The sequence below is a fragment of the Rana temporaria genome, chromosome 7, assembly GCF_905171775.1.
Source record: "Rana temporaria chromosome 7, aRanTem1.1, whole genome shotgun sequence".
NCBI lineage: Eukaryota > Metazoa > Chordata > Amphibia > Anura > Ranidae > Rana > Rana temporaria.
The window spans coordinates 58533976-58549947 of record NC_053495.1 but is presented as its reverse complement, the minus strand read 5'-3'; the positions used below and the strand labels follow the sequence as shown (position 1 = coordinate 58549947).

General features: G+C 44.2%; 1 protein-coding gene across 2 annotated transcripts in view; it reads left to right on the top strand.

Moving 5' to 3' along the window:
- The window catches only part of CSF2RB (colony stimulating factor 2 receptor subunit beta), a 99138-nt gene that overhangs the window by 53927 nt on the left and 29239 nt on the right, over positions 1-15972 (top strand). For both annotated transcript variants that reach the window (XM_040359439.1, XM_040359440.1), the window contains 6 exons: positions 1737-1897; positions 4068-4198; positions 4665-4857; positions 6034-6124; positions 7120-7189; positions 15299-15384. In XM_040359439.1, coding sequence (XP_040215373.1) covers positions 1737-1897; positions 4068-4198; positions 4665-4857; positions 6034-6124; positions 7120-7189; positions 15299-15384 — 732 coding nt within the window. The remainder of the gene's footprint in view (positions 1-1736; positions 1898-4067; positions 4199-4664; positions 4858-6033; positions 6125-7119; positions 7190-15298; positions 15385-15972) is intronic.

Genomic DNA, 15972 nt, shown 5'->3' with positions numbered 1-15972 from the left:
AAATGAATTCTGGACTGGAACATTGTAGTCCCAACCTGACGCGCCCAATGATTGGTATGCAGAGGGGGAATGCAGGCCCCAGTCAGCCACTTGATTTGGTCTCCAACTGTCTGAATGATCGACAAAAGACCCTCTGCCTCTTGGAGGGTTGTGGCTCCACCCCCTACCACGAGGATTGTGCCCTCTTGGTCTAAACTGGGTACCTTGGTAAGCAGGGCCTAAACTCTGATTGTAGGGTGGGCCAGAGGGCATCATAGGGCGGCCTTGATGCTGTTGAGCAGTGCCGCCTCTAGAGGCATTAGGGACTCTCCTAGGGGATTGGTAGAGGGAACTACCTCTCCCTCTATTAATGGTAGAGATTTTCTTATTATTATGGGCATTATGGGGGATTTGTGAATAACCCACAGCACCCCCAAAAGCCTGTGGGGCGGAAGTGTCCATCTCATTTGATGCTAATTTAGCTGCCTCCTCCAAGAGTTTCTTCTGCCAATTGAAGACTATCTGACTTTGGTAGTCCCCAATGTCCCTATTATATTTTTTCTTTTTCTTAACTCTCTGTTCTTTATCCTCTTTCTCGAGGATCTTGAGGAGAGCCAGGGACTTCTCCCTATATTCATCATTAGTAGTAAGAGGACCAAGTTTCTCCTTGATACCCTTGACCTCCTCATCTAATATCAATAATTTACTGGTCTTCCTAGTGACCAAAAATTTGAGGAATGATACCCCTGCTTGATTAAAATACTTGTACCACTCCTCTAGGTCAATGTCACCCTTTTGAGGGGCCACATCCCATCGGAGGCTACGTGGGACCATCTGTAACTTAATATAGGTCTCTAAGTAAGCAATGTCCCATTCGGTGTGGTTTTTAGATATCAGGAGGTTTTTCAATCTGGTAAAAATACCACCAAGGTCACCCTCATCCTCCTTAAATGTCTCAAAAACCCCATCCAATTTGACCATGTTCTTGACCCGGAACTCCAAAATATCCATATCAGAGAATATAGTAAGCAGCAATAATGTTAAAGTGAAAATGGAAAAGAAAAAATTGCGCTAACAAAACAATGAATCAGTTAAGTGATGCATGAAAGGATAAAAAGTATGGATGTGATGCCACCATTCCAGTAAACTTGAAGGTGTATGACAAATAGTGTCCAAACTAATGAACCACCATCATCGAGTGAATTGCAAACTCACTGGAACAAATGGGTGCAGTTACAGTTATAGGCGCCTTACAACATACGTGGAAATCCCTTTGGAAGTAAACTAAACAATAGATAAAAGTGGATCAAGGCTTGTCATAGACCTCCATAGGAGGTGCTGCAGGGCTCAGCAAGCATATGGCTAGATGAAGCAGAGTTGTTGATAGAAGTGCAGCTGTCAGGCTTCAGGCTGGAACATAAGCATCAGCAGCTTCCAAAAGTGGCAGGATGGCTGCAGCTCCAAACAGCACCTCTCGGCTGGGTGATGACAGGAAGTGGAGGGGATGTGGCTACATGTAGGAAAAAATGGTTTGCTAATATACTCCCATTTCCCTGATCACTGTAGTGCAGAGGATGACCTCCGCCTCCTGCCCACAAGATCTCTTGGAATACTGAGTAGTCCAAATCTCATGAGAAGATACTGCAGCATAGTACAGCATTGTCTCTTTGTGAGATTTGAGCTACCCTAACTCTACATACTCTACATTATTCTAAAATCCTCTATTTTTCAAATGTACCATGTTTTTTTTTCTCTAGAAACAAATCATGTATTGTTGAGATGATTGGAACTAAAGACAGCGTGCCTTATGTACAGTACAGATGTTCACTGCAGGTACCTTCATCTCAGGCAAACAATTCCTTTAGTATCCAAGTCAGAACGCAGGAGGAGGTGAAAACTCTGAAAGCCTGTGAGAATAGTGAGTATAGTTTTGATTATGTTGTGGATTATAGCTACTAGTATTAAGATTTATTAGAGGATGCATGGGTTTAACAGAGTTTTTTAAGGATTCATAGGAATGAGGTTTACAGGTGATACTCGAAAAATTTGAATATCGTGCAAAAGTTCATTTATTTCACTAATGCAACCTAAAAGGTGAAACTAATATACGAGATAGACTCATTACATGCAAAGCAAGATAGTTCAAGCTGTGATTTGTCATAATTGTGATGATTATGGCTTACAGCTCATGAAAACCATGAATCCACAATCTCAGAAAATTAGAATATTGTGAAAAGGTGCAATATTCTAGGCTCAAAGTGTCCCACTCTAATCAGCTAATTAAGCCATAACACCTGCAAAGGGTTCATGAGCCTTTAAATGGTCTCTCAGTCTGGTTCAGTAGGAATCACAATCATGGGAAAGAATTCTGACCTGACAGTTGTGAAGAAAACCATCATTGACACCCTCCATAAGGAGAGAAAGCCTCAAAAGACAATTGCAAAATTACAAAGTTGGATGTTCCCAAAGTGCTGTATCAAAACACATTAATAGAAAGTTATTTGGAAGGGAAAAGTGTGGAAGAAAAAGGTGCACAAGCAGCAGGGATGACCGCAGCCTGGAGAGGATTGCCAGGAAAAGGCCATTCAAAAGTTTTGGGGACTTTCACAAGGAGTCGACTGAGGCTGGAGTCAGTGCATCAAGAGCCACCAGACACAGACAGATCCTGGACATGGGCTTCAAATGTCTCATTCCTCTTGTCAAGCCACTTCTGAACAACAAACAACGTCAGAAACGTCTTACCTGGGCTAAAGAAAAACAGACCTGGTCTGTTGCTCAGTGCTCCAAAGTCCTCTTTTCTGATGAGAGCTAATTTTGCATCTCATTTGGAAACCAAGGACCCAGAGTATGGAGGAAGAATGGAGAGGCACACACTGCAAGATGCTTGAAGTCCAGTGTGAAGTTTCCACAGTCTGTGTTGATTTGGGGAGCCATCTGCTGGTGTTGGTCCACTGTGCTTCCTTAAGTCCAGGGTCACCGCAGCCGTTTACCAGGAGTTTTTGGAGCACTTCATGCTTCCTTCCGCAGACAAGCTCTATGGGGATGCTGACTTAATTTTCCATCAGGACTTGGCACCTGCCCACACTGCCAAAAGCACCAAAACCTGGTTCAATGACCGTGGGATTACTGTGCTTGATTGGCAAGCAAACTTGCCTGACCTGAACCCCATAAAGAATCTATGGGGCATTGCCAAGAGAAAGATGAGAGACATGAGACCGAACAATGCAGAAGAGCTGAAGGCCGCTATTGACGCAACCCCTCAGCAGTGCCACAAGCTGATAGCTTCCATGCCACGCCGCATTGAGGCAGTAATTGCTGCAAAAGGGTCCCAAACCAAGTACTGAGTACATTTGCAGAGGTCTGATATTGTTCTATGTACAATCCTTGATTTATTGATTGCATGTAATATTCAAATTTTCTGAGATTGTGGATTTGGGGTTTTCACGAGCTGTAAGCCAAAATTACTCTCAATTATGACAAATCACGACTTGAACTATCTTGCTTTGCATGTAATGAGTCTATCTGATATCTGCGTTAGTGAAATAAATGAACTTTTGCACGATATTCTAATTTTTCGAGTATCACCTGTAGTCTTTTCTCCAAAATATTGCCTCTGATAGGTGGTGGTTAAAGTAAATTCTATCCATGATGGGACAAAGTCCTTTAGCACTAAAGGCTAAAGTGTGCGTAATGTGCTCTTCATCCATACCAGTCCTCTTTATATACAGTAAATTTACTACTGTGAAGATGTATAAAGTTCCCCAAATTTTCGACTTTCTCCTTGTTTAGCAGAACCAAGGAAGAGGCTAATGGCAAGAAACCAATTGTACCATATTATTATGATAAGGGTGGTTGCACCATTGATGCTTGTGGTGTTACACAATGATTTCTCCCAAGTCTAATTTTACCACTAATAAGATCCTAAATATACTTTTTTATAATATGTGCTATCCTTATTGTAAGTCCACATCACTTCAGTATTCTTGTTGCACCATCCTTCTGTCTAAATCTTTAATTTCCAGGTAAAGTCTGATCACAGACATACTCCTGTCAGGATCTACACATTAGATTATCTTTCTCTGTCGCAGTTCAGACCGAGTCCCCTACAGCTCTCAAAATAAAAGGCAAGTCAAACAATGGATATACACTGAGATGGGACCCACCAAAGGTTGACTTCCCCACTATCCAATTAACATACCAGTTGTGTTACTGGAAGGAGGTACAGTAGTGAATAATATAACTGAATTATCTTTAAAATGTTTTTCTTTATTAATATTATTCCAAGTTCTACTTCTTTTTCTGTATACTACATGTTTTTATGTTCTTTTCTCTTTTTCAATCACCATACTTCAGACAGCCAGTACATGCACAAATTAGGGTTCTTATTTGTGGCCTTTTATTTGGCATACAGCCATACAGAATAAATTATACCTGCTGCTGTGGGTTTCAGGAGCTACCGCTGCAGGGTATTTTTGTCCAAAGATATACAGTACATTACAAAAAATACCGTACGCAGCTATGTGTGCGTAAACGCCAGCTGTCAAGTTTACACGATTACATGTACAGGCGCGTTTTTCAAAACATAACATTTCCACAACAAGCGTTTTTACTCTGTGCGGCCTTAGGCCTAATATACGGCACGTGCAAGAGCCCTTATCTTAACCATTGTTTGTATGTCACTTTAGGGAGAACAGGAATGTCCTTCTTACTCATTGGTCAATGTCTCTGGTAATCCACCTGAATATTACTTTCCAGTTTCTAAACTTGAGGGCTCCACTCACTACGCAGCCAAAGTGCGTGCAAAGCCTGATGAAAAGTCTCTGTATAATGGCCCATGGAGTGTATGGAGCCAGAGCTGTTCCTGGAAGACAACCTTCGGTAATGCCAGTGATTGATCATTTTGTCATACTGCTTTCTAATGTGTGTTGTTATTAACCCTGATGTCAGTTTTTTCCACTGTAAAGGCCCATCCACACGATCGGATTTTCCAACGGGAATTGTGTGATGGTAGGCTGTTGTCGGAAAATCCAACCGTTTGTATGCTCCATCGGACAATTGTTGTTGTTTTTTCCGCCAACAACAAGAAAGTGTTTGTTAGAAAGCAATTTTCTTTTAACTTCTGATGATTTAAAAAAAAAAAATCATGTAAAATCTGAGAAAAGCTCAATTTTAGAAGCCATGCATATCTCTAAGTATAGGGTTACTTTAAAGCTGAACTCAAGGCACAAAACTTGTATTCTATAGCCACAGAAGATATAAGTCCACTTGGTGTGCATCAAATACCTTTAGAAGCCCAGAAAAAAGCAGTGACATCATCACTGTGAAACATATAGCCAATGCAGAGAGTAAAGCTGTAGGAGGGGCCTAGCAAGTCTTCCCACTACAGAAAGGGGCAGATACAAGACCTGTCATGGTGTATACACCGCTCCTAAAGTGCCCCTACCCATTGAAACCACTGGCAAATTGCCGCTGCAGTGGCGCTTTGCGGGCGGTTTTAACCCTTTTTCGGCCGCTATCAGAATACAATGATTAGTGTTGCTGGCTATAGCCGGCAGCACTGATCATTTAGGCTTCATGTACACGGGACGTTTTTACAACCTCTCCTGAATGATTTAACTTGACAGATAGTAAGCCACATTTAAAACGTCAATTTTGCCATGTTTACATGCCATGTTTAGTGGCATTTTGACGCGTTTTGACACGTTTACAATTAGAAGCGCTTCTAAAAAAAAAAAACCCTATGTGTCCATGCACAGATAGGCTGTTATCAGGATTTTTTGGCAGGGGCGTTTTCTGTCTGGAAAAAAACACCAGAATTAGTGGGTTAGTTTTTCAGCTGTAAAAAAAATGCTCTAACGCTGATGAAAGCTGGACAATGCTGAAAGACTTGGCTATCAGCATTTCTGAGCCATATGCTTGTGTGGCAGTATACAGGTAGTTTTACTATTAAAAAAACACTGAAAAACACTACTGATTAGTTGCCATTGATTGTTGCATATTACAGATTGCTGTTCGCTTTTTAAATGTTTGTGTTTTTTTTTTGTTTTTTTGCAGTTCTAACAACAAACATCATAGGCATATTTGTCTTTATTCTCTCTGTCACTGGTTCACTGTTAGCATTTTTTGCATTCAGGCATTACAAGAGGTGAGTGTAAATAATAACAAGCAGCAATCCATGGGCAAAACCATGTGGATGACCTCAAATTACATTCTCTACATGACCAAACATTGTTAGTGATTGATTAGAGTAGTCTCTATTTTTATTCCTTCTCTTATTTCTTGGTGGGGGGTGGGGTTAATAGGATTAGTGGCAGTGCTGGTGGGAGTTCTGATCAGTCAACTTAGGTACTCTTAATCAAGGTCATCTTCTGATCTGAGAACTGTAGTGGGGACTTTTAATGGCATCTATAATCACAGGTAGTGTAATGCTGGCCATACACTCCACGAAAAATCATCCGAACGAACTTTCGAAAAATGAACGTTCGGTTGTGAGCGCAAACGATAGTGCCTTCATGTAATGACCGATAAATCGTTCAGTGAACATAAATAAAAAAAAAAAATTTTTTTTTTTTTTTACATATACCTAGTGCAGAAAGTTCGGACGGGAAACACACCTTTCCGATTTATCGTTAGTTCGGCAGAAAATGTCCAAACTTGTTCTTTGTTTTTTCGGCTCAAAAACGTCCCAACGATTTTTGATTTTGTGCCCATTGACTGTTCGAAAAACGAAAGATCTTTCTGAATGACCGAATTTCGGACAAACTTTCGTATAGTGTATGGGCAGCATTACTCCGCATTCACGGTGTCTCAGACTTGGTGGTGTCTCATAGCAGTGACACCTATGCTGAAATCAGGAGATAGGGTCTCCTCCAGCCCCTCCCACTTCATATTCCTCACGTCAGCTGACTTCTAGTCTCGGCCCCCAGCCATGCCATGAACTGAATGGGCGGCTGCGGGCTCTAGGAACAGCCCAGGATTTGGTGAACCCCTGGCAAATCATCATTTGACCCCCAGGTTGAGAACCACTGGATTAGAGGATTATGTGGTCAATTGCTAAAGTCAGTAAACTATGGAACAAGTTACACTGAACAGTGCTCACTACTGAGCAATCATTCTGAATAAACTGTGTATCTTTTTCAGGTTGAAGAAAAGGTTCGATGATTCCTTACCCAACCCCAGCAAGAGCAAACTACTCACAGGCTACTCACTGGTGAGTAAAGGGAAAAAGCATACAGGGAGATAGAAATAGGTCAACTTTGGTCAGACAATGGTGGATTGTCGTAGCAGTGCAGTGAACAATAGGCAGATGCCGTCTCACCACACTCTATAGACCATTTTGAAGCCATTGATGCACCACATTCAATGTAAGGACCTTATGACTTTCTTGTAATGTGCTCTAACACTTTATTATTTTGTTTGGGAAATTTAGATTTGCTGTCCTATAACCAACAGAACTGTGGGTGTGATTGCTTAAGGCTCCTCTGGGCTCTTCAGTAAGGTGACCAGATTTTAAAAATGAAATCCATTTTTTTATTTTGGCCAAATTTACGAATTAATAAGCATATTTTACTCAAATGATATATGAAGTGTATGTGGTATGTGTTTATGGAATGATTGTATGATATAGTTAGAGATAAGAGTTCATTTCTCACATTTCACCCGTGAGATAAAAAAAGATACTTCTTAGAAATTAGGATGGATGGTGTGTGTGTGTGTGTGTGGGGGGGGGGGGGGCTGGATGGATGGTGTATGGGGGGGGGGTGAGAACTGTATATGTTGATGGTGTATGGGGGAGGTGAATTGTTGAATTTCTGATATACACAATACCCACAAACACTTAATAGCCAAGTCTCCCAGCGCAATCTCTGCACAGTTTTCAAGAGAGCAGCAGGTAATATGGTGGCTCCACCTGAAACCCCACCTCTGTATGCCTCCTGCAGCCAGCCAGAGCCCAAAGCAAGATGGAGGCTCCACCTTCATGTCCCACTTGTAGCACACTGAGTGGATGGAGGTGCTGAGTGCAGGGGGTAGATGGGGAGGGAGAAAGTTTGGCCGGCAGGAGCAGATATCACTGCAGACATGGCGGCACAGTGAGCCACAAGTGGGTCGGGTGAGGCACTGTCTGGTTAGAGGCAGGCAGAGACATAGACACAACCCTAAGTCTGCCCCTGCAATCCGGGGACAAAACCGGGGACAGTCTTGGGCTGGGGACAGTGTCCTCAATCTGGGGACTGTCCCCTGAAACCGGGGATGTCTGGTCACCCTACTCTTCAGGCTGCACGTCTGGCTGCTTCCCCCCTGTTTATTGGAGCTTTCCAGGACATAGCGGGTGGGAGAGGCAAACAAGCAGCCTGAATATTTATGTAATTCCAGCCAATAAAAGGGGGAGTGTTGTCCAGAAGGTGGGTTGTGGGGGTTAAATAAATGCATAAATAGTCTTCCTGGCTGTCCTGCTGAAGGCCCAAGCCTGCTCATCAGGGTTTCACCCATACTGAGTGGGCCTGCTCATCCACAACCCCTTTTCAGGGACTAAAGAGGGGTGCCGCTGAAGACATGCCTTGGGAGTTCACAGGGGAAGCCTGTGTGCTGGAACCAGAGAGTAACATTCCAAGCTAGAAGAACACTGTAATAACCGATCACAAAGGGGGATGAATTTCAGTGACTGTTGCTTTTTATCACCCCTGCTGCACCAAGTATGCGGCTTGCCTGACCTGGATCATTGGTGCCCACAGTGCCCCAGTACTGTCCACTTATTATCCCACTGCTTAAAGCGGTGGTTCCCCCTTAAAAACAACTTTTTTTTATTCCACTGCCCCCCCACATTCCATCACGATTAAGGCTCTTATTATTTTTTTCCTGCTGTACATACCTTAGTACAGCATATTCACCCATGCATCCGGGTTGCGAGTCCCGCAGCAGTGGGCGTTCCTCACATGTTGTTGATTGACGTTTTGCCCAAAAACGAGCTCCCTCCTGTCGCGTAAGCCGCGTCACGGTTGGCGAAAGGAGCCGAACGGTGAGTCGGCGCTATACTGCGCATGCGCATCGCCGTTCGGCTCCTTTCGCCAATCGTGACGCAGCTTACGCGACGGGGGGAGAGCTCGTTTTTGGGCAAAACCTCAATCAACAGCATGTGAGGAACGCCCACTCCTGCGGGACTCGCAACCCGGATGCACGGGTGAATATGCTGTACTAAGGTATGTACAGCAGGAAAAAAATAATAAGAGCCTTAATCGTGATGGAATGTGGGGGGGGGCAGTGGAATAAAAAAAAGTTGTTTTTAAGGGGGAACCACCGCTTTAAGGGACTGTTCAGCAGAGCTACTGCAAGGAAGAGTGTCCCCATTGTTCCTGTTAGCAATGTGTAGTGATCCACAGCTCCCTGAACTCTGTTACTGCAACAAACTTTAAAAAGGCAACCCATATGGACTGTGAAATCTGTAATCAAAGTGTGAAGTTGCTGTTTGCCTTGCTGCTGCACTAGCGGGAACAGAACCTGAGACTTTAAAGCTGCAGCCCTAGTAAAGGGTAGCGTTACACATATGGTATCCCTTTTACAAATCCGACTACTGTATTTGTACTGTATTTAAAAGATATTACCTACCTCATACTAAAAGTTCAGCTACCAATGCCAAACAAGATTTGGGACCACATTTAACTGAAAGAGCTGTGTAAAACCTAAATGCTTTACTTCTCCTCTACGATGTGCCCCGGATGTAGATAAATGTTTTTTTGTCATTGGCAGCGAGGCAGAAGAACTAGATTATGATAGCTATGGAAGACTGCCCAGTGAGCTAGAGATTCAAGCAAGCAGGATTTATAATTGCAGTTGCACCCACATTGCCATAAACGGTCAAATTCGTCATCACCACACCTGTGACTTGGCATCGTTAACAGCTTCAATACAGGGCACTTTTACCCCCTTTCTGCCCAGGCCAATTTTCAGCTTTCAGCGCTGTCACATTTTTGACAATTGCGCGGTCATGCAATACTTTACCCAAATATTTTTTTTATAATTTTCTTCCCACAAATAGAGCTTTCTTTTGGTAGTATTTAAAAAAAAAAAGCCCACCCAATCAACATTCGCTATTGTCTTCCTGCTTCTCCGGATTGGCCGGGATAAGAAGCCGCCGAAGCTGACGATGACCTCCTCCTCATCAGTCAACCTCAGAGATGAGGCTGGTCCTCCTCCCGTGCCCCCGACGTGCCTTCTCATACTGGCCAGCTTATCATGGAGCCGACGTCTCATATCATTTATCTTCTTCTGGATATCGTCGGGGGTCCTGGTCTCATGCCCAAGGGCATTGACATCCAGGGTGATCTTCTTCAGGATCTCCCTCTTGCGTGCCTTGCTGGTCTTGGCACTGTGGGCACCATGGAGGTACGCATCATATTGGGCTATTGCAGATGTCAGTATAGCCCTCTCCTCCATAGAGAAATGTCTCTTCCTCCTCTCCTTGTCCACCTTAGCAGCTGCCATGGCTCCACAAAAGAACTTTGCTCCAGGGGGGGAAACAAGCAAACGGATGTACTTTTGCGCTGGACGGGCGTATGGCTGGGCGTATTTATGCGCTCGGCATAAGTCGATGGGCCGGCGTATCTCAGGAAGTTGCGCAGTTGTGAGCATGCGCACAGGGGTGCTGGACAGACGTCAGCGTCACTGCGCATGTGCCGTTCAGGATACGCCAGGCGGAAATCACTGCACCACGCTCGGACCATCATTTGCATGGGGTCATACCCACTTCGACCCAGGCCGGCTTACGCCTTCGAAATCTAAGCCACGCCGATGCAGCTTTGGGAGAACTGGCTTCATGAACTCCATGCTTGCCTCTCTGCGCTGCGTCGGCGTAGCGTAAAGGAGATACGCTACGGCGGCATTAATATGCGCCAGTGTCTGTGAATCCGTACCATAGTGTATATATTGGCAATAAAGAGCTACTTTAAACCAGTGAACAGTTGATCAATAGCAGATAAAGACAACTTAAAACCAAAAGATACCACTTGACAAAGGTAGTTAAATCAAAAAATTCTTAAAACATTAAATATAAAAGTCTATTTTATATATATATATATATATATATATATATATATATATATATATATATATATATATATATATATATATATATATATATATATATATATATATGCTTTATTCTTGTTTTAGTGACACCCACCTTTTTCTGATAAACAGATAAACACTGTTTAAAACAGTGAGGTTATAGGCAACCTTTTCCAGTTTTTCTTAACTAAAATTATAATTATTAATAAATAAAATAAAGAGAAAAGCTTAGAATCATCCTGGATTCCTGGATTGCTATCATACAGTACTTGAGGACTCTTCAGCAGAATATCAGCTCATCGATCTTGGTCTATGCAGTGCTTGTGATGGGAACAAGTGAAGTACCACTATCCAATTTGATTTATTATCATTATCCTCTGTGACAGTATTGGATGAAATTGATTTTTGCTATATGTCTTCTAATACTCTGAGGGCAGATGCTTCACATGGCTGGGACCTCTTATTCTGTTTCACATGCATTTTGAATGGTTACTTCACTGTTTTATGAGTATTGATCTACATGAGACTTGCAGTGAACCCTAGATTTACATGGATACAAGATCATAGACCAATGGAACTGCTACTCTTTGATGACACATATCAAAATATTTTTATATTCTCAGCCATATTATAGCTATTTAATTGCTGAAACTTACATGGCTGCAACTCATAGATGGGAAGATCGTTATTTGGCTGTTTATTTGTGTAACGCCACCCCCGTAGGAGCCGCAGAATAGGATGGGTTCTTTTGTTCTCAGCCCTACATTCTTCTGGAGTTTCAACCTCTCTGAGTTACCTGGCGAGGTAATAGCCTGTATAGTCTCACAAACTTGCCAGGCAATGTCTGTCACCCAGCGATAATGTTTTACTAGAAAGAAAAGTACAGAGTCAATAGTAGAAGACAGCGTTCTGTATTATGAATATGATCAATAGATGACCACTCTATTACCTCATGGATTAAAAATAGTATTAACATTCTTCAACATATAGAGTATCACTAGCGGAGGCACAGGCACTTTGGGCAGCTGTATGGCAATGTCAATAGCTGGGAGACAGGGTGGGCATGAGCTTCTGCTGTATAGACATCCTGCTCTTAGCAGATCTGGTGTATAGCAACAAGAAAGCATTGGGTTTCCAGCCCTCTCACTGACTCCTGGACTCAGCGTTCTGCTCTTACAATGGAAAATTCCCCCTCAGTTTTACATGGAGTTCATGGAGTTACATGGTGCCGATACAAGGCATTTTCACGAGTATCGGTACTTGCGAAAGTGCTTAGATACCGAAAACCGATACCGAAAGTGACGTCATTGGGGCGGGACACCTTCTGTAGGGCTAGGAAGTCGGTCCGGGGCACGGGCATGGTGGCCGGTGTAGCAGTACTGGTATCCCGCTTGAAGCCAAGCACAGAGCTGCTGCAGCTGAACACTACTGTGGTGTATTAACCCCCTTACATGCTGAGTGACTGGCTGGATTTTAAAGACACAGGCTGGATCTGGATGCAAGCAGGACATGGCGAGACACAGGCTGGTTGGGAGAAGGGGACAGCAGCAAGCTGTATCGGCGAGACACACCCTAAATGAGGGGTGACACAGGCTGGATGAGGGGGGACACAGATGGATGAGGGGTGACACAGGCTGGATGAGGGGTTACACAGGGGGACACAGGCTTAATGAGGGGGGACACAGGCTGGATGAGGGGGGACACAGTGTGCATGAGAGGTTGCACAGGAAGACACAGGCTGGATGAGGGGTGACACAGGCTGGATGAGGGGTGACACAGAGGGACACAGGCTGGATGAGGGGTGACAGAGGGACACAGGCTGGATGAGGGTTTACACAGGGGGACACAGGCTGGATGAGGGGTTACACAGGGGGACACAGGCTTAATGAGGGGGGACACAGGCTGGATGAGGGGGGACACAGTGTGCATGAGGGGTTGCACAAGGGGACACAGGATGGATGAGGGAGACACAGCGTGGATGAGGGGTGACACATAGGGACACAGGCTGGATGAGGGGTGACACAGGGGGACACAGGCTGGATGAGGGGTGACACAGGGGGACACAGGCTGGATGAGGAGGGACACAGGGGGGCACAGGGTGGATGAGGGGTGATACAGGAGGACACAGGCCAAATGAGGGGGGACACAGGGTGGATGAGGGGTGACAGGGGGACACAGGCTGGATGAGGGGGGACACAGTGGGAATGAGGGGGGACACAGGCTGGATGAGGGGTAACACAGGCTGGATGAGGGGTGACGCAGGCTGGATGAGGGGTGACAGGGGGACACAGGCTGGATGAGGGTGGACACAGGCTGCCCTCGCTTACCCCTCTACCTCCCACCTTGCCCTCAGCCCAGCCTCGCCCAACTCCCTAACAACCCCCCGCCAAACCACCCTCCTACCTACGCGATAGGTATCGGTAATTGGTATCGACGAGTACCTGAGGTAAGTATCGATACTTGCACTCGGTATTAAAAAGTGGCATTGGTGCATCCCTACTTAAAATATTTGTCTTATACCCCTGAAAGAATGTTTTTGATATCTTCAAATCGCTCACTTTGCCCAAACAATTATAGGCTCGTGCTCCTAGACAGCGTATCTACGTTTGAAGGTATTTGCAATTCAGACCCTCATGCTCCAGGCATCATATCTCACCTTTACAGTCATCTCCTCCAGCTAACCTCCCATCATATGCTGCACAGTGGTCCAAGGATCTAGCAATAGACCTAGATGATGAAGACTGGAAGAATATATGGGCTAATACAAAAATCTCCTCCCATAATATAGTCGTACGCAAGCTATAAGGTCCTCGTGCAGTGGTACCTAGTTCCGGATAAGATATCAACATTTTTGACAAACTATCCTCCAGTATGCTTTCGAGGCTTTGGTGAGAGAGGAACGCACGCCCATATATGGTGGTCATGCCCTATTGTACAACAATTTTGGACAACAATATTCCGCATGGCTTCTACATTGCTTCGTGTTTCCCTAGACGCTGACCCGTCCCTTGCATTATTGAACCATGTCACGGCGGACTGTACTAAGTCCCAGCTCCGACTCCTCCTCCAACTCACTACAGCGGCCAAGCAGACGATAGCTAAAGCTTGGAAAAAACAAAACATTGCCGAGGTAAAAAATAGAATTACCCAAGCCATGATACATAGCAAAATTGAGGCTATAATCTTAGACCAAATCCCCCAACACCTCAAAATCTGGCATCCATGGATGGAACATTTTCTGCCTTCAGACTTTGATTACCACTTTCTAGAGTCTTAGCTTCCCCTAATTATCCCAGATTTGCATCACAAATCTGTCCCCCTCTCCCCCAACTACCCGCTTTATCCATAAACTCTCCACCGGTAATGATATTTACTAAATTAACTTACCCTTGGACTCCTAGTCCCCTACTTATAGAGGAAGGTCCCTATCCTATTTACGCTATAGCAGTGGGGCTACACCTCTTATGATTCAGTATTCTCTGTGGCCCCAACCTACGTACACGTTTAACTGAACTACTTGTATCCTGTATCATTGCATTTAATGCGTTTACTCCTGTCTTTGTGTTGCTCTACCGAGAGTCGCTGTGCAAGTTATGTTCTCTAATGTCTTACTGAGATTATCAGTTGATGTTTTTTTGATTGTAACCAATAAAAAATATTTGTCTTATAAAATCTTTTTGTACTTGTGTAATCCTAGCATATAATTATATTCATAGGTGTGCGCAGCCTATTGCATTAGGGTGTGCACCACAAATCTCCAACACATATGCGTGTGTGACATATTTTCCGGCCTCTTCCCCACTCTCCATCCTTGCACCCCCCCTCCATTGTTTAAGGGGGACCAGGGCAGCAGAAAGAAGATGAACAGGGACAGGAGGGGTGGCGGTGGTGGAATATATTGGTATCGATCCCCTGTATTTTGCTCCTGTGGCAGCTGAAAGGCGGGGAGAGGAGGAGAAGCCCTCTTTCAGCTGCTGCAGGAGAAAAATACAGATCGGTTCCACTAAATTTCACCCCCACTGCCCCTCCTGTCCAGATTCTGGACACCTGTCATCTGCCTATGATCGGCAGGTAGATCGTGATTTATGGGTTGCCAACCTCAGGATTAGGATGTGCCCAGGCACACCTGGCCCACCCCTTGCGCACGCCTTTGATTATATTATAATATAATTATAAGAGTATGCATGTGCAGAGTTTATGTAGCTCCTAGTAGCACTTAGAACATCTTTATATGGAAACTTTGCTTTGTTTTTGTAAGGGATACTGGAAACTGAGCTTCAGCCCATTTTTACATCAAGACTTTTATGCAGAAGAGGAAAAAAATTCAATATGTGTTCCAATCAGGTGAGAAATTATGACTTTTCTTGTGCATTTTTTACAGTAATAACTGAAAGATTTTTCAACATATGGGGGTAGATCCACAAAGAAATTACGCCGGCGTATCTATTGATACGCTGGCGTAATTTCAAAATTCCCGCGTCGTATCTTTGTTTTGAATCCTCAAAACAAGATACAACGACATCTCGGCTAGATCCGAGAGGCGTACGTCTTCGTACGCCTTCGGATCTTAGATGCAATTTTTGGCGTTCCCGTCATAATCCGCGTCGAGTATGCAAATTAGCTTTTTCCGAAGATCCACGAACGTACGAGCGGCCGTCGCATTTTTTTACGTTGTATCCGTTCGGCTTTTTACCGGCGTATAGTTAAAGCTGCTATATGGTGGCGTACTCAATATTAAGTATGGCCGTCGTTCCCACGTCTAATTTAGAAAATTTTACGTCGTTTGCGTAAGTCGTCCGTGAATGGGGCTGGACGCCATTTACGTTCACGTCAAAACCAATGACGTCATTTAGTGCAATGCACGGCAGGAAATTTTAGGGACGGCGCATTCGCAGTTCGTTCGGCGCGGGGACGCGCTTCATTTAAATGAAA